This window comes from Gouania willdenowi, chromosome 21 (assembly GCF_900634775.1).
Source record: "Gouania willdenowi chromosome 21, fGouWil2.1, whole genome shotgun sequence".
Lineage (NCBI taxonomy): Eukaryota > Metazoa > Chordata > Actinopteri > Blenniiformes > Gobiesocidae > Gouania > Gouania willdenowi.
This window is the reverse complement of record NC_041064.1, coordinates 17171560-17195359: the sequence shown is the minus strand read 5'-3', so window position 1 is coordinate 17195359 and position 23800 is coordinate 17171560. Positions and strand designations below refer to the sequence as shown.

The 23800-nt window shown below is 36.9% G+C and overlaps 4 protein-coding genes and 1 non-coding gene across 10 annotated transcripts in view; 3 read left to right on the top strand and 2 right to left on the bottom strand.

Moving 5' to 3' along the window:
• Positions 1 to 1672: 1672 nt before the first annotated feature.
• cep97 (centrosomal protein 97) lies at positions 1673 to 9224 on the bottom strand. The gene is made up of 11 exons (XM_028436098.1): positions 9101 to 9224; positions 7899 to 8041; positions 7619 to 7777; positions 7425 to 7526; positions 7211 to 7324; positions 6954 to 7120; positions 6700 to 6864; positions 6458 to 6636; positions 4807 to 5446; positions 2542 to 2617; positions 1673 to 2408 (listed from the first exon to the last, which is right to left on the bottom strand). The coding sequence occupies exons 1-11, from the start codon at positions 9135 to 9137 to the stop codon at positions 1935 to 1937; spliced, it is 2256 nt and encodes a 751-aa protein (XP_028291899.1). The 5' UTR covers positions 9138 to 9224; the 3' UTR covers positions 1673 to 1934.
• Positions 9225 to 9664: 440 nt separating this feature from the next.
• On the top strand, positions 9665 to 13190 carry rpl24 (ribosomal protein L24). The gene is made up of 6 exons (XM_028436424.1): positions 9665 to 9715; positions 9842 to 9917; positions 11228 to 11338; positions 12511 to 12647; positions 12821 to 12884; positions 13061 to 13190. Exons 1-6 carry the CDS (start codon positions 9711 to 9713, stop codon positions 13139 to 13141), a joined length of 474 nt encoding a protein of 157 aa, XP_028292225.1. The 5' UTR covers positions 9665 to 9710; the 3' UTR covers positions 13142 to 13190.
• LOC114455746 (small nucleolar RNA SNORA23) lies at positions 12088 to 12269 on the top strand. Its single transcript, XR_003672757.1, has one exon. It is a non-coding gene; the product is annotated as a small nucleolar RNA SNORA23 (small nucleolar RNA).
• A 2141-nt stretch (positions 13191 to 15331) lies between the features above and the next one.
• mpc2b (mitochondrial pyruvate carrier 2b) lies at positions 15332 to 20857 on the bottom strand. Its single transcript, XM_028436997.1, has 5 exons — positions 20482 to 20857; positions 17809 to 17849; positions 17475 to 17559; positions 16939 to 17050; positions 15332 to 15551 (listed from the first exon to the last, which is right to left on the bottom strand). Exons 1-5 carry the CDS (start codon positions 20573 to 20575, stop codon positions 15503 to 15505), a joined length of 381 nt encoding a protein of 126 aa, XP_028292798.1. The 5' UTR covers positions 20576 to 20857; the 3' UTR covers positions 15332 to 15502.
• Positions 20858 to 22339: 1482 nt separating this feature from the next.
• Positions 22340 to 23800, top strand: part of dcaf6 (ddb1 and cul4 associated factor 6) — a 29965-nt gene continuing 28504 nt past the window's right edge. For 3 of the 6 annotated variants that reach the window (XM_028435365.1, XM_028435363.1, XM_028435362.1), the window contains exon 1: positions 22341 to 22755. In XM_028435365.1, the coding sequence (XP_028291166.1) occupies positions 22668 to 22755 (88 nt within the window). In that variant the 5' untranslated portion in view covers positions 22341 to 22667. Of the gene's footprint in view, positions 22756 to 23800 lie in introns of all 6 variants that reach the window. The other 3 variants (XM_028435366.1, XM_028435364.1, XM_028435368.1) reach the window with 3 other exon arrangements.

The following is a 23800-nucleotide window of genomic DNA, read 5'->3' as shown; positions in this document are numbered from 1 at the left end:
CGCCCTCTGGTGGTTACATAGGATACTCACAGCCTTTGTAGCTCATTTACATTATGATAAACAACACTTCCAATCTACTGTTAGTACATATTTTATTATTTATTTTGTACTACAAAAAAATCATAGTTTTCTTTTTTTGTTTTTGTCGAGAAAATTCCCATTTTGTCAAAAAAAATTATATGATTATGTTACGCCACACATTTTTGCTCAAATGCCAGTACTTAGTCATTACTGAATGAATTTGCCACGAGCATCCTTTAAATCTATTTTAAATCTGTCAAAATAAAAGACCTCATTATAAAAACAGAGCCCAATCTGGATAGAAATACGGTAGATCTCATTACTATAGAGGTAGATTTGTGTCTTTATTATTGTTGGGGCAGAATAATTAGTTATGCTTAATAATATAATTACTTATATATTTTAATCCTTAAGCCTTGGGGTGTAACTTTCCATTGTGTGATTTTCATGTCTTAAACCTTGCTGGGTCAAACTGCCTTGTCAAAAGCACACAGTATCTCCCCAAAACAATAAACGCACAAGGACGCATAGGCACTCTGTGTGCGCACTCACATGCTCACACAGTCACATGTCACACACACACGCCATACACATCCATTCATTCACACACACAAACACAAACGCACACTCCTCCGTCTCTAAGACAACCAACAGATAACAGAACTGGTTGTTTAGACCCAAAAGAACAAACTGTCTTTCTTTTTTTCACCCTCTGTCCTCACCTCCTCCCTCTGCCTCTGCCTCTGTCTCAATCTCGGGGGGGGGGGGGGGGGGGGGGGGGGGGGGGGGGAGGAGGGAGGGGGGAACTAAGGGGAGATATACGTGGCTTTAATATTGTGTCTCGTCACTCTGTCTTTGGATCGCCTGGCCAGGGGGTCACCATTTTTGTTTCCACTTTGTATTCTTTTATTTAGTTTAGAATAAACTATTTTTTATATAAAATCATCAATGCTTCTCCTGGACTCCATCATTCAACCAGAGCAATGAATCATGTCTTCAAATGAGGTCAACCGTAAATTCAGCCGTAACAATATTCAATTAAAAAAAAAAATGCAATAAAAAAAAACCTTTTTATTAAAAAATAGTTTTAATGAAATAAAAAAAAAAGTGTTCAGATTCAAAAGAAAAAAATATTTGCAATTGAACACTTTATTTCTTTGATATTTTTGTATTTGGGCAATTATATATTATAATGTATTTGTATTATTCAATCCAAAAAAATTTAACATTTCAATCAAAGAAAAAAGAATTATATAAAAAAATATATTTTCAAAGAAAAAGTGTTCAAATGCAATTATTTAGGTCGCAAATATATATTGCATTTGAACACTTTTTTTCCCCTTTGATTGAAAATATTTATTTTTGATTCAAGTAACCTTTTTTTGATGGAAGTGATTTTTTTTTGGATTAAAGTTTTTTTCTTTTTGATTGAATACTAAAGACACAAATCTACTTCCATACATAACCAAACATTATTTTTTGACATTAATGAACAAATAAAGCTTTGTTTACACATGATGTAAGACAATAACTTAACAGTGTTTTTTATTTATTTATCAGCAAAATAAGAATACAAAGAGGTATGTAACAAACAATAATGACTACAATTTTACTGTGTTATACATCAGCAGATTTTAGTTGATACAATGACAAGTTATGAAATGTCTTTTTTTTTTTTTAAATCAGCAGAGGTGAACTTATCTGAGGAAATTAGTTTCCTGTTACATATGTGTGCTACAACTCACATTACAGTCACTGTCCCTAAAACAGGGTGAATAGTTAGTATTTTAAAATATGAATACAATAATTTATACCATTCAAAGTAAGCAACTGTACTGCCGTTAACAAAGGGAAAAACTTAAAGCACTTTGAAGATTCTGTATGAGCAGGTTCAGTCTGTGAGACGTAAACTCTCACTCTGAGGCGTGTGTGCCATCAGCAGCCTTTAGTGGAGGTGAGACATTTGGTGTTTTCCTGCTAGGAGACGTCGGTGAGGAGGGCTGTGGAGTTAATAATGGATCACTTTCTGTTTCGTCAGCTTCTTCCCTCTGCTGCACAGACGACAAATATTGCTCCAGCAAGCTGCAATCTGTGCTGTCCACGTCGTGAGGCGGACTCAGTGCTAGCACCGTCTTAAAAGAATCTGCTGTGTCGCTGCTCAGGACGCTGTCGTTTAGCAACGCCTGCTGGTCGCCGGTTGATGGAAAGCCAGAATCTGGGAAGGACAAGTCTGTGCTTGGAGGTTTTTTGGTGCTGGATGCTACAGGTGGAGAAGATGCTGCTGCTTTACAGGCCGGAGGAGACGAGACCTGAGCTGTAGTGACAGCCTGAGCGATGGCTGCCAGCTGCTGCTCCACAGACTGTTTCCACTGCTGCATTGACTGGAGCTAAGGGGGAAAAGTGAAAGGGTAAAGCTTCAGTTACAGGTTTAAAAAGTACAATCTGTACATACGGGAAAAAAAAGAAAGAAATGGACAGCATGAATAAGTGATTCTTCTAAAAATAAATGTGGATACTGACCTCTTTCCATAAGAACTTCACAGCTTCCTCCTGAACCATCCGCTGCAACCGCTCTTCCTCACACTGCTTCTCCACACTGTACACACAACATGTTCACACAAAGGTTCTAGTGAAATATCTGAACTACAGTACATAGGTCTAAAATGTTTTCACAAAGTAGGATTGGGGGTGAATTACATTTTTCAATTACAATTAGAGCTGGTATCGCCATGTACGTCGCTATACAATACGGTCACGGTATTTTGCACACGATAATAATATCACGATACAGCGATTCTGCGACAATTGATATATTGCAAGAAGTTTCATCCACGATACATTACAATATCTGTGTCACTGGAGAAATTCAGAATTTAAGTAGTTACATTAATTAAACAAGTTACGTGGCATTCAAATTATTTTCTTAAGACTTTGTCACACACACACTGTAAATATCCACTCCTCACCTATTGTCTCATTGTACTGTGTATGTACTGCATTATCTCTATGTAATATGTATACATACTGTGCATTGTTTTTGTCATGTCTTGTATGTTGCAATATAAAGACAAAAATAAAAAAATATTGATTTTTGGCCCCAGTGTATCGATAACGTACAGTAAGACAAAATATTGTGATATATCGTTGTATCGATATTTTGGCACACCACTAGGTACAATTATGGCTTGAATTATCCATGTTCAATTACAACTTAATTAAAATTACAGTCTTGCAATCTAGCATTAAAAAAAATTGACTGACATAGTCAGAGCAAAGCTGAGTAGTATTATCAGAATCAGAATCAGAATCATCTTTATTCGCCAAGTGTATGTTGTACACACGAGGAATTTGACTCGGTCAACTGTGCTCTCTCCAATAGTGAAAACAAAAATTTTTCAACAATAAACAATCAGCTAGAAAAGATGATAATAAGTATAAACATAAGTATAAATATAAACAGTAGTTAGACTAGAATGTGCAAATAACAAGATGATAATAATAATAATAATAATAGTATAAAAAATAATTAAATAGATACAAAATAAAAATAAAAAAAAATAAGATAAAAGAAGGAAAATAATAGTTACAAGAAGGCCTGCGATTTGTTATTTAGTTCAGTTTTTTCTTTTTTTTTTTTTTAATGTATTTTTATTCTATTTTTGTCATTTATCTATTTTCTGTATATTCCTTCTTATTTATGATGACTTTTTTTTAAATGTCATTATATTATTATTTTCTTTCTTTTTGTTAATAATCTTGTATTGCTGATGGAGGGAGGGAGGGTTTTTGTGAATTCTTGTCATTTATTGTTGTTCATCCTATAAATGAAAAAGTCAATAAAAAATAAAAAATAAAATAATAATTAAGATTGCAGTGACCAACATTATTTTTTAATTACGATTCAAATTACAATTATTATTTTCCCCCTGAAAGTCAATTACATTCTCACTTACTAAAGTTCAATTACAATTAATCACAATTACTGAGCCTTTAATAAATAAGCCCTTTCTCTTGTGTTAGCATTCTGTTAGCATCTCTTATGAAAACGGGTCAGTTTTCACTCCTGTCTTAAATCAGCTGTAAAATATTATCTATCATTATCACCTTGTCCGTCTTTCTTATCCATGAAAATATTGGTAATATTATTTTTGGTGTGGACGTCAGTATAGCCCTCGATTTAATTTTTGAAATGGTAAAATGATCCTCAAGAGAACTGACAGGTACTGGGAAAAGTTGATCTGAAACACATTTTAATGATTGTTAACTAATCATAGAACTGTAACATGATTCCCAAGGTTTGCATTTAATTAAATTGTAAACAATTACAACTAGATAAATTTGTAAGTGGGGAATGCAAACTCTACAAAGAAGAGGTTGCATTCCCCACTAATTGTAGATTAGACAGTGGACAACATTGTGGAGCTAAAATTGTGACTGAGTAAAAAATTGACAGATATAGCAGTTTACAGTAAAAGCATAAAATCTAATAGTACATTAAAAGTAAAAGTGTTATCCTTTTATAAATTACATTGCAGCATTACAACTAAATATTGGAACATTTTGATATTTAAATGGTGTAGATCGCTTAAATATTAGTGATTAAGAGTAGTGGCAGGCCAAAATATACAAAGTCAATTATCTGAACTCAATTACAATTGAAATATGGTTACAACAGCAACAGATATTATCTATTACAATTATAATTGCCCCCAAACCTAGCATAAACCAAAAAAAACCTAAAAAGAGACTAATAACCTTGCTGTTATTTAGTGTTGGATCACTTACCAGTCCAACTTGTCCGTCAGTGAAATAATGTGATCTTGCATTCGGCGCAGACGGATCTCACAGCGCACCTCTCTGGCCACAGGGTGACAACAGCGGGCGTGTTGCCCCCTCCACCACGACTGGATTTTAACAGCAGCATCGTTTGCTTCCTCTGAACTAGCTTCACTTGCTAACACGCTGATATCTTCCTTTCCAGATGCTTCCTTGCTTTCTGTTTTTCCATTGTCTAGTATAAGCAGGTCTTTTAAAGGTGTGCTGACTCTGGTTCCGTGTGACGTGATGTTTGTAGTGACTTCCTCTTCGAGAACGCTCCATTCTGGCTGTTCATCTGAGGGCGAATGATGGGCCTTGTTTGTGTTGGGTTTTTTTGTTTGTGATGGTCGCTTTGGAGCCAGAGAGTCAGGCTCAAACGTCTCTGTTTCATCCTCACTGTCAGAGTGAGTCATTTGCGGCTCAAGGTCCGACGTGAAGGGAAGAAACGTGGACTCAGCAGAAAACAAGCTGCTGCTGTGCTTGCTCTCATCCGTCTGTACGTCCTCCAGATGAATGGGCTCCTCTACGAGCCTTGGACTACGAACCACAGACAGGGAAGGATGAGAGGAGTCACAGCTCACCCAGCTGTTAAACTGCACCACAGGCTCTGCACACAATGACACAACAGTTTGGCTTATGGAACAGGAGAGCTCTGCAGCAACACAACAGCCTTTTCACCTATTTCCTTTGGCCAGTTTGCAACTTCCTTTGTTCCATTTTTGCCCCTTTTCAAAAAGTTCCGACACTTTTTTTCCCGACTTTAGCTACCTTTTGCAAATAAACATCCCTTTTTCCTATTTTTTTTTGTCAATTTTTGCGAGTTCTTTTTGACACTTTCATCCATTTTCTGACCGGCTTGTTTTTCAGGGTTGCGAGTGTCTGCCGGTGCTTATCTCAGGCTCACACTGGGTGCCAGGCGGGGTCACACCCTGGACAGGGCATCAGTCTATCGCAGCAAATTTTTGTCCTTTCTTTAATTTTTTTTGTCCACTTTTTATCTAAATAAGCTAATTCTTGCCAAATAAATAGCACTTGTTTCTTTTTCCCCCCTATATGTTGCCTCTTTTTGTTCCATATTTCGCCCTTTTTCACTATTGTTTGCAACATTTTGGCCATTTAAACTACCCTTTGCCATTACATACCACCTGTTTCCTCTTTATTTGCCCATTTCTTTGACTACTCTTGACTGCTTTTGATCCATTTAAGTCACTTTTCACTCTTCTCTTGCCACAGTTGGACCATTTTTGGCCATCTGTTTTCATTTCTGCCTCAAATCACCTGTCAAAAAAAAAACAACTTTGGGTCCACGGCCCACCGGGACGATGCCCAGTATTCCAGATGGCCAGTCCACCCCTGCCTCTACCGCCTTTATACGGTTGCCCTATATAAATAACATATATAATGAGCTTTCGTCTGGTTATTTTTAACCACATTTTTGTCGAGTCACAGATTTTGACCTCTTGCATGAAATATGATGTTTTGATGATAGATATTACAACTAAAGTTCACTGCAGGTACCCTTGAACCAAAGAGGTGAATGATTTAAAGTGATTCAAAGCTACAACCTTTAGACATTATACAGTAGTAAGTAGTAATAGCCCAGGCTTAGTTATGATACCTGTGAGTGGTGGAGCAGCAGCTGGTATGGATGGAAGGATTCTCTTCACGTCTCCTTCTCCTCTTCCTCCCTGTGGAGCTGCATGTGAAGGACTGTGTCGTTCCACGTCTAACTGTGTCGGACGGGCAGGGCTTAGACATTCTCCTGTGCTCTCCTCCAACAGCTGCCTCTGATGGAACCTTAGAACAAACCATCAATGTCACTGTAAATACAACCAATCCAGATTATTTTCAGCTTCGTACCTCTGTTTACGGAGGATCTTTTCCAGTTTGGCATTTTCTGCTGTCTCCAGGGCTGGTGATGCAGTCAAAGGGCAAACAGTGGCCAAGTGCTGAACCAGCTGCACGTGCTGTCCGGGTCGATAAGAGCGCCCTTTGCCTTGACTGTAGAGCCACTCTGCTTTGAGACTGTAAACAGGATAATTCCACACAATTAAATGCATTGTTTTTTTGTACTTTGACGTTAATCTGAAGCATGTATTTTCAACTGCATGTACCCTTCTTTCTGTGAAACAACGTAACCATCCAGAACCTTCAGGCTCAGACACCAGCTCATGATGTAGGGTCTGTAATCAAAAGCTGGCAACGAGGGGGTTGTCATCACACACGGGTTGCTCATAATCGACAGCTGCTCCAGTTCGTGAAGAGAGGACAGATATGACACCTAGGGTCAAAAACAGCAGTTTAATATTAATAAAGCAGTACTAGTACTAATATAAGTGCAGCTGTAGAAAATTAATGAAAGTGTAATTACTTCATTTAGATCCCGTATCTCATTTTCAGCCAGAGACAAAATGGTTAAATGTGTCGGTAGGTGAGCAGGGACAGTGCGGAGTGTTGTGATGCTGTTCCCATGGAGTAAAAGTGTCTAAGAGAAATATTGGTGATATATATGGTGAAATATTGGTGATATATATATATATATATTTAGATTATTGTATCTACACAATCAGAGGCTTTACACTCACCTTTAGAGCCACCAGTTTGGTCAGATCACCAATAGAGGAAATGTTATTGTCAGATAGATCAAGGTGTTCCAGGGAGACACAGTTGTTAAGCTGCTCAATGACCTAAAAAAGGATTTCAAACAAAAAAACTTTATGAAAATTTTTGAATTGAAATCTATATTTACAAGTAGTGAAGATTAAATTATCCCACCTACCTTTATATTGTTCCCAGAAAGGTTGAGCCATTTGAGATTAGGCAGATCCCTTAACCCTTCAATGTAGCCGATGCTGTTATTTGGAAGGTTGAGGACTCTCAGCTCCGTCAGTCGACACACACCCATCATCCTCACAAGACGGTTGCTAGCCACTGATAGCTGAGAAGCAATGGACACAATACAAAACAGCAGGAAGAATAAAAAGAATGTTTGGCATTTGAGCTCCTAAAGTTCTAGAAACTAATATATTAAAGATGCATGTGTTCCAAAGAGTCAACACCTGCTGAATACTTGGACTCCTGTCCAGGTAGTCCAGCTTCATGATGTTGTTACGATCCAAAATGAGCGTCTGAGTGTCCTCCGAGCAGATAAAGCTGGGATCCAGCTTCTGCATACCCCGTGCTGAGAGATCCACCACAGGTCCTGTTTGGATAGAAAGGAATCAGCCTCAATGGAATGACAACAACTGCTATTGTCAGTATCTCCATGGAGACGCCACACACAGCAGATAAGCCCAAGATGTGATTATCTGGTTAAGTGACATTGCATAGGCGATATGAGCTCGTGCTTTTGACATAGGAGAAAAAAAGTTGTATGAAAAAAACCTGAGGGTCTAATGCAGTGTTTTTCACCTGGAATGTGTTAAAAATTATATAATAATCAAAATATATTTAAAAATGTGGTTAATTATTCTTCAAATTAAAACAAGACACAATCTGTATTCTACATTTAAATTTTCTCAAATATAATGCAGTATAATGAAAAGAAGGAAGAGAAAAAGGCAGATAACAACAAAAAAATAATAATAATAATCCTGGCTACTCTGCATTTGTTACACAATAAAACAAACATGATCAAAAACTATTACTAATATTAGAATAAATACTTCGCCAGAAATGTGTGATACCACTGGTCTCCTCCTACCAACACTCACCACAGAATCTATATTACTTAAATTCTCACAAAAGGTCTCACAGTGCTGGTGATGATAAGGATAATCGATGTGTAACTAACCAAACACAAATGCTGGGAATTTACACTGTGCAAAACAGTTGTATGTGTCTGCAATATCATTAATTGCCAGATACCTTGATCATTTCACAAGGTTAAAAATACAAACTCCAGCAAAGATAAAAACAAATAGTGCGACATGTGAGCTAATTAGTCACCTAACCAGTTCAATCTAGCAACTTTTCGACGATGAATCAGCAGTTAGATGAAGCTGGCGTTATTACTGCTTTGAACAGTAAGATAAATGTGTAATTCCATATAAATACCTATCACATATAGTAACCGATAAAATAAAACACAATATACAACAAGCACAAAGGACAACACCTGGATTATTATCTCGGTTATGTTGACAAGCTAACACCGACAGTGTAAAGATGCAGATAATGTCAGCCTCCCCTGAACTTCCGATGAAAAACACCACAAACTGTAGCTGCTAACCTGACTAAAACACAACGAACAGACACTTACCTGAGTTACTATCAAACTGTATATCTGATACACCCATTTTGAAGCTAATAAATCTGTTAGCTGCAGCAGAGCAGACTAGTCCTCTGAGGAGAGACAGGCGACTGTGTGTAGCTAGTCAAACAAGAGTAGTGCTTTATGGGAAATGTAGTTTAAAATAGTATTTCTTCAATAAAAAGAGTCTGTCGTTTGGGGGAAGAAAAACTACAACTTTTCAATCGTACGTTGCAAAAGCCCGCTGGAAATCCATTAAGTGTTTTGATAATCTGATGCTTTTTAAAGATTTTAATAATTTCATTGATTGTCTTAATCTTTTGTCCGACATACAGTGTTTTTGTATTTTCTCTTAAAGTGTGACCCGTATTTAATAGTTGAAATTTGATGTAAATGTGATGTACTTTAAAAATAATCATTTATAACGTCATTTAGTTCATCAGACATTTTTATTTGTCATAGAATAATTTAAGTAATTCCAGGGTCCTGAAAGCAAAAAGATTGTTTTTTTGTTTTTGGTTTTTTGTTTCCATGGATTAATAATTCACTTCCCATCCCTCATTTCGACTTCCGTCTTCGTCATCTTTCTTTCCGGTTGTGTTGCCCACTCGTAGCCATCATGAAGTGAGTTCACTGAACGCAATCAAACACCATCTACGCCTTTTAATAGCCTTCTAAAGAATATTGTGCGACAATCTATTAAGATAATGCTATTATGTATTTGTAACGTGCTGTATTTTTCGTTTTTAGGGTCGAGCTGTGCAGCTTCAGCGGGTATAAAATTTACCCCGGCCATGGCCGCCGATATGCCAGGATAGACGGAAAGGTACCGTCTTCTCGTGTTTTAACACCAACCATTAAATGTTTGTTTGCAGATACGTAACCGGACTGACGCACTCAATTTCTCAGCGAAACTTTTAATGACTTAGGACCCTTAGTAGTCCTCCGGTAGACTCGGTCGGTTCAGGTGAAGACAGTGTATGATGCCGGTTAGCATATTGTGCTAGCAGCTGTATGGCTACTAATGGTGTAGCAGATGATCAGTACGAGAGTGGATTAATGACGCTGTTAAGTCTTGTGTTTTTAAACATGTATATTAGTGAGTTGTCCATGGTTGCTGTAATTTTTCCTAATCCCTTAATTATTGTGGAGATGGCCAAGCCATGTTTAATGAAGGAGGCATTGCTCTATATAGTCTTAATGGTTGCTTATCAGTTTAAGGTCAGAACTTAGGTCAAACCTGTCAAGTTCCTTTACAGTAATTCTACGTGACTCTTGGTTTCTGCACTGGTGAAAATAAAACCAGGTTTTAGGAAACACTGTCTAATTTGCTGTTTTGTATTATACATATCTGTAAATGTATTGCTGACTGTAAATAAAAAAAAACTCAAAAAATCAGAAACCCCAGTTCAAACATTTTAAACCTATACCAGAGTCTGAATATTATGTTTTATTATGGAGTAATCCTATATCTTCTCTTCTTGTGTCCAGAAGTCTTTGTTTTTGTGATTTATTTTTAGTTATTGTGTCCTGGGGTGTTAAAAATGGATTTGGCGATATATTGTGATATTAGGTTGCACGATTCTGGAATCGATTCAAAATGTAGCCATATCGATTTTTTTTTTTTTTTTAACCTTTATTTAACCAGGAAAGTATTTTCTACTGCAGGAGACATTGTAACTTCACCAAGTGCACTGAAACATGGGCATTTTGACCAGCTTGTGTTTTTTCAATAAAATCTAAAAATTATTTGTTGTTCTAGGCATATACCTCAGTTAAGTTGCACTAAAGTCAAAGTTGGTTTAAAAGCCACAGGCAGATTGTTTTTTTGTTTTTTTTTTTGTTGCTTTTTTTAAGTTGTTGGCACATGGCATGTTAAAGCCAATATTTTTTAGTGTAAAATATGCCAATAAAATACACTTCATACATAATGATCTCATGAAGGTGCACACATTTACAGATTAGTTGTTTCTTAAGTCATATATTTAAAAAACAAATCACCTTATATACTTTAATATCAAGATGTCTTGTATCGGGATATGAATCGTACCCCTATTTTCCTAATATTTTACTTATATATTATATATTGGTTTTAAAACTGTAAGAATTGACCCTTGTATTTTTTTTTCTTTTCAGGTGTTCCAGTTTTTGAACGCCAAGTGTGAGTCTGCCTTCCTGGCCAAGAGAAACCCCAGACAGATTAACTGGACTGTGCTGTATAGACGCAAGCACAAGAAGGGGCAGTCTGTAAGTACCAGTGTGTCTGCTTGTGAGTTTTATGATAGTGATGTATAATTCATTGTACTTACAGTACCTGTCTGAACAAAAACACTGAGAAACATGCTACCAAATACAATTTGCATTATTCTTAGTCTGCCTCAATACAATAAAACATAAGGTGCTGATACTGAGTATAAACTAAGAACATTATGTGTGATATTTCATTATTTGTCAGCCTGCCTGTACATTTATTTAATGTGGAGGCAAGTTAAATGTTATTTTACATTGGGTGTTGTTGGAATGTCATGTTTATTTGTTTTTTTTTGTTGTTGATTTATTTTTTAAATCATGAATATTAATTCTTTCGATGCATTACTTTTAGGGAGGTTATTGCACATTCATAGCCATAAATGGCAGAATATTTTATTTCAGTTTTCGAAATTGTTATAGCCAAGATTTTTAATTTCGGTGTATGCCCACCTACTAATTAGCTGTAAAAATAAAACACTTTGAATGTTTTCCATCAATACTGTCACGTGACACATTAAGGTAAAATTTATGAGAATAAACCAGATGTTTTCAACAACGCAGTAGCCTACAGGTATTTTTTCCCCAACTCCTATCCACCATGTTATGATTTGCATTGGTTTTGTCCTAATTCCAGAGCTAGGAATTTATAGTCAAATTACAGTTTTATTGTTTGATATTTAGAAGTCAATGTCACTTATACTCTATCCTGTGAACGTTTGTGTACTGGTCAGCTAAGTTTGGCTGTGGGTAGACGGTGTGCACGGTGTCAGTCCGTGTTCAGTGTTGTTGCTGGCCTGTGTTTTTCAGGTTGTGCAGCAGCGCTCACTCCATTATCTGCAGCCATAGAACAACAGGAGATCATAGTACTGGCCCTTGAAGTCTTTGTTGACAGCTCACCATTGGCCAGCCTCCAAACTCTCCAACATGTCACATGTTCTCATGTCTAAAGTGGGGTACACGGAGTTTACAGACTCCACACATGAAAATAAAAAAAAAAAAACTATCTGTGTGTGTACCCTGCTTAACCTGATGATTTGTAACAGTTGAATAACAATGCAGTAAATTATGGCTTGAACTAAATTCTAAGATTTGTCATCACAGCATCTTCACACTGTAATAATGCTGTTGGTTGTTGTGCTAAAATACGCATGTGTTGCTTGTTTTCACAGGAAGAGGTGTCAAAGAAGAGAACCCGCCGTGCAGTAAAGTTCCAGAGGGCCATCACTGGGGCCTCCCTAGCTGAGATCATGGCCAAGAGAAACCAGAAGCCTGAGGTCCGCAAGGCTCAGAGGGAGCAGGCCATCAGGTGAGAGAACATGAAATAATTCATCAGTTTAAAGCTCACAGAAATCCATGTCAACCAATAAAAAGGCTACAAACTTGTAAGCTAAATTCAGGAAGGGGACATCTTTGATACTCAATTAACAGTGTATGTACGATTAGTACTTTTTCCTAAACATGATTTTATTTTTCTTCCAGAGCTGCAAAGGAGGCCAAAAAGGCAAAGCAGGTAGCCAAGAAACCCACTGCCACCAGTGCAAAGGCAAGTTTGACTTTATCTGCTCCTTTAACTTATACAATTTAAAAGCAAGGCTGAATATTTACAGTACATTATCATGCATTTCTTGAATTATATACAATCTAGCTTTTATTTGTAAAGAATATGTAATCTTGTTCTATAATATTTGGACTCATTGAGTGTCTTTTTTTTTTTTTCAGTCTGCGACTAAAACGGCACAGAAACCCAAGATCGCTAAGCCCATGAAGATCAATGCCCCTCGTGTTGGCGGAAAACGCTAATACTGACTTTTTGTGGTTGTGAATAAAAAATTTGGCCTACTTCAAGTTACGTGGCTTCAGAGTTAATTTTTGTAAGATTTCAGTGGAAAATGTCAAATTTTTAGGAATATCTTTCAATACAGGTGCACCTCGGAGTATGTGGGTTGTTTATTTACACAGTAATTGTGTATAAAGTTGGTTCTAAATCTCTGACATGCAAAATGAGAAAGGCCTTGTCCTAGAATGTTGTTAAATCGTTGTCGGTTTCCTAGAAGCATTTTTCAGTTGGTCATCCTTATACACTTCTTTTGGAAAATACATTTGAGCTGATACTTTTCCATGTAGTAATCTGATGACAATAGCTGCTGTGTAACTCGATACTTACTTTTACAGTTATTTCCTGACACACAGAATGTAGACTGTGTCTGACTGCAGGAGGGATTTACATCTGTGATGTAGCTTGATAATAATGCATTGGATTTTATATAGAGCTTTATCATAGACACTCAAAGGCATTCTTTCACTCCACACTTGGTGGTAAGCTACTATTGTAGCCACAGCTGCCCTTAGAATGACAAACGGTCATCGGCCTCTCCAACACTCACTCACACTACATTCAAACTAGGCAATGTGGGTGAAGTGTTACCCAAGGACGGATACCAGTGGAGCGACTGTCCCCCATTGTGGCCCCTGGAATTCTCAGTGGTCTCTATCCAACTACTAACCAGGCCCAGACCTGCTTGATACAAAAATAGTTGTTGAATGATGACTGGTGTCAGATAGGCCATTGGGTTTTTTACCTGAGGCACATTTTAAAGAGACTGTAAGACGTTATATCTGAAAAACTTTTCCTTATAAGTGAGGAGCAGTGCTGGCCCTTAAAATGCATTCATACAGCTTTATGTAAAACCTACTAGTGAGTTCAGAAAGTGTTGACTGACTTAAAGGACAGGACACCAAATACTTTGAGGTGTCTCATACTTTTTTTTTAAATTTACTTTGTAAAAATGTAGAAAATTGTGGCCTGCAAGTCATTAAAGTTAATTGTGTAAACAGTTGCAGAGTTGAATTAAAGAAACAGTAAAACAATACCACTAAACCCATTCTAACTTTTGATTTAAAAATTACAAATGAATATCCAACTTGTTATTCCCCACCACAAAGTGTGGAAGGGAGATATAGGTTTGAGCTCCATCCATCGGAGTTATAGGGGACAGCTTTTCTCAAACTAAGTGTGTGGCTTCAGGGTATCAATACCTTGATGGAGTTCAAAAACGAGAAGTGCGCAAATACTTTCTCCATGTAATGTTTGAAAAATGAGTGATCTAAAATTAAAACAAATGTTTCCTTTAATCCATACATACTGTACTCCAAAGAATAAATGTATCCCTGTATGAGAATCATCAATTTAGACGAGGGCTAGAGGGCAGTAGATGTTGAACAGATGTTTATTATTACAGAGCCTTTGTAGTCAACCTATAAAGTGCCATTTGTTCAAACAGTCGGTGAATGAAACAACTTCAGTTATTGCTAAAAACAACAGGCAGAGGCTCTGCTGTACAAACCGGAGTGAACACATCAAATACTGGTCTCAGACAGAAGAACTAGAAAACACCTTCTGAAACACTATTGACACTAGTGTTATATTTCATTTCAGTATTTCTAGTTTTAGTTAATGTGTGTTTTTTTTTTTTTTTTTTAAATGCAAATGATATAAATGAGGGAAGTAGGAGTATTCAAAATGTACAACTCAAAACTATACAGTTTTTACAAAAAAAAAACTTGATGGTCACATTAAATTAGGTGTAAATTACAGATTTAAAAAAAAGTTAAAGCCTTTAAAATGTAATCAATGGTAATCAATAAAAAATTGATAATAGCTGAGGTGCAGATGTCTAAACTCTTTCCCAATTAAACATTTAAATGAATTAATAATTGTCAGGACATCTTTGATTGTATTTGACAACATTCCTTTAACTGTCTACAACACAATATAAGGAGCTCCATGATGTAGTGAATGGTTATGTGTGAGGTACTGAGTGCTACAGCTAAATGACCATGACAGACAAATCAAACACTCCTGGAATGGTGCATTAGCTGTATGATGTTACATTAGAACACTGTACATTCACTGAATGTGTTGAACAAGCATTAATTGTGCGTATGATTTCTCAGTGAGATGACAACGTTAAAAAAAAAAAAAAAAAGTTCTTTGTTACAATTTTGTTTAATATTTAATGCGCCCTGAGGAAAAGTGTACCTTGGGAAGAAAAGTGCATGTTTTCCAACAGGGACAAACAGGCTTTATGTGGTGGAACAATAGTTATGAAGGCGAGATGGGTGGGATGATGTGAAGTTGATAAGAAGTCACGCTTTGAGTCTTCAGGACTCTGCTGGTGCTTTGGCCTTGGCCTTCTGCTCCTGTTGATATCTGTTAGAGAGGACAAGAATTAACATTAGAACCTCCAAACATTTAAAGCAGTCCTATCTAAACAGCAGAGGAAACCATTTCTACTCTGAGCTCTTCTCGCTGCAATGATGTGAAACAATCTACCTGTTTACTACCCACGTGTCCAAATGTAGACAGAATGATGAAACAGACACAAATGATAAAAAGAGAACAAACTAAATCTAATGTAGTCATTGGTAGTTATCTGGGTCAGTGATTGTCATCACGTTAACATGATCATTCACACAAAATTACAATGAAATAACAGAGTCACACTTCATTAGGATCAGTTAATTAACAACCGAGACATGAATTTTTAAATTTTCAACAATGATGAAAGAGAGGGATTTTTAGATTTTTTTTTTAAACTGATCCAGAATCAATATATTGATCGGAACCCCCTCCAAAATTTAATGGAATCTTTCATGGTGTAAAAGTACATTTGACCTAATCTTGCTAACAGACAGACAGCAACCGTACAGACAACCCCTGGTGCTATTGGTACGGTTACCAAAATACAAGTACGTAGAGTTTTAGGGTTAGGATTAGATTATAACCCAATATCACAACAATTTTCAGGTTTAGGGTCTTAGTCACGTGACCTAAACTGGCCAAACAGGGGCGCTGCGTACAGATAGAATGTAAATATATTGATACGGCAACAGTATGAATAGCTATGGTTCCATTTTTTTTAAAGGCAGTGTAACAAATCTGGCTAGTCAAGTATTTGCAGTTCCCTTTTTTTGTGAAGAAATACTTGCAGTTAAGGATTGAATCATGTAGAAATCACTAGGTTTAAATGAAATAAATATTAGACATCTGAGCATTTATCCAGCTTTAGAGCAAAACTCAAACTGCGTAAAAGCTGTTTAGTAAAAGTGGACTGGATATTTATTTAACCCACATTTAATGCCTTATTGGAATTTAATATTAATGATAAATGGACTTGATTTATATAGCGCTTTATCCCTACAGTAGTAGTCCCAAAGCGCTTTACAATATCAGCACATTCACGCACTAATGGGACTGAGCTGCCATGCAAGGCGCTAGTCAACCACTGGGAGTTTAGGGTTCAGTGTTTTGCCCAAGGACACTTCGTCAGACAGTCAGGTACTGGGATCAAACCCCCAACCTGTCGATCAGAAGACGACACACTACCACCTGAGCCACAGTAGATAAGGAACGGGTAATGGGAATGTGACTGTTTGTTACTAAGTATGATACTGTACCAGTTGTAATAGAATAGTTAAGTAAAAACATTTAATTTTTTTAAAGATACAAAAATGTACAACTGGTTTCCAGGAGCATTTTCTGACAGTGGGGATGATGTGTTGGCCTGTGAATGTACCAGTAAAGAAAGTTCACTCACCTCCAGATCCTGTAGAGCTGATTACTTCCTGCAGCGCCGAGGAAGAAGTTGACGGCGAAAAGGTTCCAGTTCTTTGGGATGATAACCAGTGAATATCTGGACCAGATCAGACCTGGAGAGGAGTGAAGGTTACTGTATGTCCAGTACAATCATTCAATCTGAGTCGCTCTGTTTTGGCAGATGATTGACAAGATAAGGGTCATGTTGCAAAAGTAGAACCTTTAGCACAGAGCGGTCAAACTCCCTTCAAACACAAAATGACAAATAGACAGCTAAACTAACAAATCATACATGTACAGTAGTACACTAAGGATTCAGGGTAAAGTGGTCCCAGTGAGATGCTGGTGCTGAACCAGTAATGCGTTTCTGTTTCAGAAATAAAACTACTGCACAAGAGCAGAAAACAAAGCTTCCCGAGTGCCTACAGCACTGAAATCATCCAACCATTATGTATAATGTCAACCTTAACCAGTTCTGAGCTGTTAATAAACACATGTTTTAGGAGAATAAAAATGAAGAAAATAGAACAGTTTCACCTGTGGCCGTCAACACTGCAGACTGGGAAGTACTGAGTTTCTCTGCTGGTCGAGCCATGTCAGCCAAACCAGCAAAAACCAGACCCTGTACAGGCAAATAAAACAAAACAAGTTTACTACATGAAGCAATAATAGTCAAATGTTATGATAAGCATTGTGCATTTAACACTTAAATACAGAAATTAGCTTTACATTTAAAATTCTCCCTGTATTTCTCTAAATGTATTATTAAAAATGTCTCGTGTACTCTGCCCTATAGAAAGCTAAGCACTGCCAACAGTATTTTCTAGTATAATTGTTTTTTAATTAAACTGGTTACAGATTTGTCACTTACCCATTTAAACATGGGAGCCCAAAAGAACACGGTTTTGGGGCCTGAGGAAAAAAAAACAAAAAACAATTATTTCAGTTCATGCAGCTGCTACAACAAGGCCCGCTGAACACAAAACCAACATCCACCATATGCTATTAAACCAATTATTTTTTCTGTATTAAAACCCCCTCTGACCGTTCAATGCGCTGTGGTATCTGGAACAAAGACATAAGGTATTGAGTGATTGCCAGTATTTTTTTTTTTTATTTACCTATTAATTCATCTATTTATTTTTTGATTATGGAAAAGTTGGTCCTCCATACTTCAGATTTATAATATATTGCATTGTATTAGGTAAGTAAGTAAGTAGTTTATTTATAAAGCGCTTTTTGCAGATAAAATCACAAAGTGCTGTACAGAGTTGTGGTAAGAGTACAAGTGCAACACAATAGAATAATAAAACAAGAGTGCATAAATATCATAAGAACAGCAACATTAAAGGACGAATAAAAATTAAAATCCAGTTAACTAAAAGCTTTACTGTAAAGTGTAGTCTTCAGCAGTTTTTTTTTTTTTTTTAAAAGTGTCCACACAGTTGAGCTCCCTGAGAGACTGGTGCAGGTTATTCCAGAGTCTGGGAGCTACAGCCTGGAACGCCAGGTCTCCTCTGGTTTTAAATTTAGTTTTTGGGGTCTTTAGGAGACCCTGACCTGAAGATCGAAGGCATCGCCCTGATGAGTAGGGGCACAACAAGTCCGAGGTACATTATACTAAGGGGGTCCTGGTCCGATATCAGCCAGAAAACAAATATCGGATTTTATTGGACTGCATCTAAAATCAGATATCAGATATAACAATAGGTTAATAATAAATAGGTCAGTTTTTCTCATACCTACTGTTGTTGACTATTGTTCTCTGTATGAGTAACATCAATTAATGAAGCCTTTTCTAACATTCCACACAACAAAACCAGTAATAAAAGTATGAGTGATTCGTGCTGATGTTGCATCGGATCTATATCAGTATCGGCCAATACTTGAGGCTGCAATATCGGTATCGTATCAGAGGTGAAAAAGTTGTATCGGGACATCTCTAATATTGACATCAGCAACTAGTATCAGATTATATCGGCCTGCATCTAAAATGTCATATTGTTTTCAATATAGTTATTCAGTGTTTCGTAATTTCATTAATTTTTATTGTAGAATGTTCTTGTGTTTAAGATTAAAATGTATGTTAGCCATTGGTTAATCAGAAATGGGTTAGTTTTTCCTCAGACCTACAGTTGCTGACTATTCCACACTACAAAACAAGCTATAAAAGTGTGTATGATTTGTGCCGAAATTGTATCGGATTGATATCTGTGTCGGCCAATAATGATTAATTACAAAGGCTGCAATTTTATCTTTCTTTTTTTTTTTTTTTTATCTTGTTCTGTCCTGTTAAGTTCAGAGAGTGTGTAAGAAGTGCAGTCCACATGTTTACATGCTTCATGAAATGTGAAGTTAGTTAGATATGTTGAAGAGGTAAAGCCACAGATTTGTTTGCTTTATTGCTTTTATATTCTATATTTATATAAAATTTTCATAAATCTGAAATTATTTATTATGAAACAGATTGATTTAATGCTTGTGGTCACTGAAAAATACATGACAAGAGGCCCTTGAAAGAATAATTGCATATTAAATCGCAATATTGAAGAAAATTAGATTATTTTACAAAACAGTTCAGCCCTAATTGGGACACTCCTGGAATTTAAAATAAAAAAAGTGATTTAGCCTCCACATTGCATGAGATATAAAGACCATGAATTGTTGGAGGACTCTGGCAGGATCAGTCCCACCACAGGGGGGAAAACTGCTCATCCATCCCTTTACCTTTACCTGCAAATCATATTTGTGGGAGTTTCCAGCGTCTCCACCCCTCACACCTAGTCACAAGTTTGACCTTGACAACTCCAGCACTCAGCTGAAAGGATCTACTCTGTCACTAATGTTTATAGTGTCAAAGTCACCCTGGATACATTATGTAACAATAGGAACAGTTCAGGAAAAACACAGTAACAATGGATTTTGAGAGATATCCAGGTTATGACAGAGTAAAGTGTTTGTAAAGTGTTGCTCCATAGCATTTAAATGAAGACGATCAAGTCATTCTGCATGTTTCAACCTTCAAAAAAAGTGAAATAGCAACAAGTGAGATTGTTAATGTGACACACTAACAAGATAAGACGTGTCTACTCAAAGTACAGATTCTGCAGTTTAGTAGCAGCCAAAAATAAAAGCTTTCCTAAGTTCCCTCTGTATGCAATCATTACGGTAAATAAATTAAAAAAAAAAAAAAAAAAAAAAGCGTGTTACTTTTTGGCACAATCGTCGCCTATTCATTAAAAAGCTCACCCTCTTTTTTAGTGCATTGTACCTTTAAAAGTGATACCTTTGAACTCTTGTCAAACAGCCTTATCTTTTGGGGGGGGGGGGGGGGGGGATGTCTTCCTTAAATGGATTATCTAATCTGTTGGCAACAGATTAAAGACCTCCTGGCACACGTAAAAACACAGATTAAATCAGTCAGAATATGCAGTCAGTGGATCCACCTCTGAGCCTGTACACATAAATACCATCAGCTGGGGCATGGTCAGAGGCAAAAGCTGCATCTACACGGATATACTGTTGTTGTTGTTATTATTATTACCTGCTGGGTGGTTGTACAAAGGCCTTAGTTTGGCAGGCAGAATGTGCTCGATTTTGTTCAAAATCCGGTGATACGAAGCCCTGAGCGCAGCCATTATTGTCGATACAGAAGAAGAAGAAGAAGAAAACGCCTCTCGACGGAAACCGGCGCTTTTCTTACTCAACCGCGCACGGTGTTAGAAAATTGTTGATAAAACTACAGAGTTCTAAAGGCCTGTGACTCTGAAAAGCTACTGGAGGATGGAAGGCAACTTGCACGACTTCAATGCTGAGGCAGCTGTTCTCCAGCAGCGACCTTCTCCAGCAGCTTAGAGTCAGCCTGTCGATGCTAGCTGTCATTAGCTTCACTGTGACCCTCACAACGAGGTGACTTTCTGAGACGTGTAACCTACCCACGAAGGAGGGGCTTTGGTCATACGCTCATCTCATTGGTGCATCCAGCAACTGTCGTGATTTGATTGGCTGAGAGTGGGTTGTTCCATTTAACGCGCGGCACAACACATTTCTCTATAAAAACCAAAACCACATTTGCATCGTAAAGAAATGAAGTTACAAAGACTTGCTCAAAAGTGCATTAATAATGTTTTCGAAAATCGAAATAAGAATAAACTGGCATACAATTTGACTAGAATTTTTTTATTGATAATATGAAAACACATCGACAAATACATTAAAGATAAGATAACCATTTATGACCATTTTCAGTACATATATATTAATGTGTTTTTCCCCCCGTTTTTTAAAATATTGTTTATTTATTCATTTTTAGAACTGGCAGCAAGAAGAGATGGGTTCGATTCCCGATACATCTGTGTGCAGTTCGCATGTTCTACCAGCAGACAATCATTATGTCTCTCCTACTCACTTTGTTTAGGGATACAGGATACTGAGATATGTACTGCTCAAGGTTACAGTAACACACACACACACACACACACACACACACAAAATGACACGTTTCCAACGAAGTCATACATAAACTAGTCTATCCAAAAGTAATTAAATAAAATAATAACACAAACAAACCAACTCCACAGAACAAGGATAAAACAAAAACAGAAAATTTGATTCTAAAAGGAAGTGAGGAGCCCCTATAAATAAAGTATTTTCAATCAAACAATAAAGTGTTCAAAAGTAACTAAATATCCTAAAAATTCACATTTCAACACTTATTTCTATGATTTTTTTTTAAATTGAAGTTAAGTTTTTGTTTTTTTTAAATTGAAAATACATGTATTTTCAAATGAAGCAATATTTTTTGGTATTGAATGATAAAGATAAAAATTTCATATCCACAGTATGGCCCAGATGCAAAGAAGATTACTTCAATTAAAATAATTTTTCTTAATCTTGCTTTAATTTTTTGTTGTGTGAATTATTTCTTTGATATGCATTTGGACACTTTTTTTCTTTTATTGTAAATGTATTTGTTGATTGAAGTTCTTTTTTGAATTTTTTTTAAATGCAAAGCAACTTTTTTATTGTATAATATTTGACACAAATCATATTGACAGAAGTGCTGTACATGGCTGTATTTTTCCAGTGTTTTGAGACAATCCAAGTAACCCAACATAGAGGATTTTGGACTGTATGAGGAAGCCGGAGCATCCTGAAAAAAAGAAGACTTGGGAGAATATGCAAACTCCACACAAAATCAAACCTAATAGATGGTCATAGTTCACCACTGCACCATTACGTACCAGAATAAATTGAATTCCTCTTTTTTTTAACTCTCTGGAAACACTGTACTTTATACTCCAGCCCTGTTAGTGGCGATGTTGCACATGTAAACTCGTGGCCATTTGAGGATAACCTGCAAAATAAAGAAGAAAAAAAAAAAAATCGTGTTCAGTCAAATCCCGCATATTCTCGCGTGATTTGGCCACAGCTGACGGCTGTTCGCTGGAAGAAACAAGCAAAGCTAGGCTAGCGGCGGGTCAGGCTGTGTGTAGTCCGAACAGCAGCAGTGCGGTCGGATCCGAGCGGGGAGGACAGCGCCGAGCAGCCCGGAGCTAGTGCTTCACTCTCGGAGATGTTAACCTCGGCTGCTAGCTAACAACAGTCCGTCCCTACAGACAGGCGTTCATGTCGCTGAAAAACACCAAGATATATAAACTGCGACATTTCTAGGAGAAAGGTTAGCTTAGTTTCAATGTTATTGTCAATTAGTAAACACAGGCGGTCACCATGTCCTGTTTTGGAAACCTGGTTTGGGATGTAAATAAACGCCTAATTGGATACAGCGAGCCTAACACCATTAGGACCAACTATTTAGGTAAGAACAAGAACAGCCTCTGCAATGTTAAGATCAATATGAAGCGTGCATGAGATCAACAATGTGTTTACATGCTATGTTTGTGGTGCTCAGTTGATGGATAATGTCGCATAACGGGGGTCAAGGCCATTTAAATGTCTGTCTTTTTGACTGCTTTTTCATTCTAATCACTGCATTGATCAGCTATACTGAAGTTAATGTGGTGATTCTGTTCAAGAGGAAGCACCAGAGTTGAAACATTAAGAGATAAGCTTAAGGGGTTTGTGTAATCCTCATCAAAGCTGCTTTATTTGAGTTTATAGATCATATTTATCTCCTTTCGTAATCTAATATTGGATAAATGATTTGCAGCACATCCACAGTCAAATTGGATGACAGCATGGAAGCTGTCACAGACATGCACTAAGTATTAACATTTCTAATCTTTTTGTAGAAAGGCTTCAGACACTCCATTGTAAATCAAACATTTTTGTTATAAAGTAAGCTGAAACATTTGTATCAATATTTGAGTTTTTTTTTTAATTAATCTAAAAGCACATTTGTGTGGTCAGGTATGAATTTTAAAGCAACGATTTGTTAATAAATGCATCTCATCAGGACTCAGACTAGGTCGGCCAAGTTTTTCTACCTATAACTTAATAGTCCGTGTCTTTATGGGATTGGTATTGTTTGCCCAATAGCTGGTGGAACAGGAAACTGTCTTCACAAATTTGGGAGCATGATATTGCCCAGATTTTGTAGAAACAATTATGAAATAAAATCACCAAGCCAGTTATATAAAAATTTACACCTGACATGATTCTGCCAGGAAAGTAAAAGGCCGTGGCTGTGGATACGTTTGTCTGCCGCTCTATGCATAAGCAGCGCCCCTCATTGGCCAGTTTAGGTCACGTGATAGGTGCACTACGTGACTTAAAGTTCCACCATTTGTATTTTAGCTACCCCGCTAACCCTTTTATTTTAGCTCTATCCCTAATTGTAATCCTAACCCTAACCCTAACCCAGGAAATACCCTAAAATGTTTATTTTTCGGATATGTATTTTC

Coding starts and splice junctions, on each gene's coding strand:
- cep97 (XM_028436098.1), bottom strand. CDS start 9,137: ATGGGTGTATCAGATATACAGTTTGATAGTAACTCAG. Junction 7,778..7,898: donor GGAGTCCAAGTATTCAGCAG/GTGTTGACTCTT, acceptor ATTGCTTCTCAG/CTATCAGTGGCTAGCAACCG. Junction 6,865..6,953: donor GTTGTTTCACAGAAAGAAGG/GTACATGCAGTT, acceptor TCCTGTTTACAG/TCTCAAAGCAGAGTGGCTCT.
- rpl24 (XM_028436424.1), top strand. Junction 11,339..12,510: donor AGCACAAGAAGGGGCAGTCT/GTAAGTACCAGT, acceptor TTGTTTTCACAG/GAAGAGGTGTCAAAGAAGAG. Junction 12,885..13,060: donor CCACTGCCACCAGTGCAAAG/GCAAGTTTGACT, acceptor TTTTTTTTTCAG/TCTGCGACTAAAACGGCACA.
- mpc2b (XM_028436997.1), bottom strand. CDS start 20,575: ATGGCTGCGCTCAGGGCTTCGTATCACCGGATTTTGAACAAAATCGAG. Junction 17,560..17,808: donor GGGCTCCCATGTTTAAATGG/GTAAGTGACAAA, acceptor TTGCCTGTACAG/GGTCTGGTTTTTGCTGGTTT. Junction 15,552..16,938: donor CAGCTCTACAGGATCTGGAG/GTGAGTGAACTT, acceptor CCTCTCTAACAG/ATATCAACAGGAGCAGAAGG.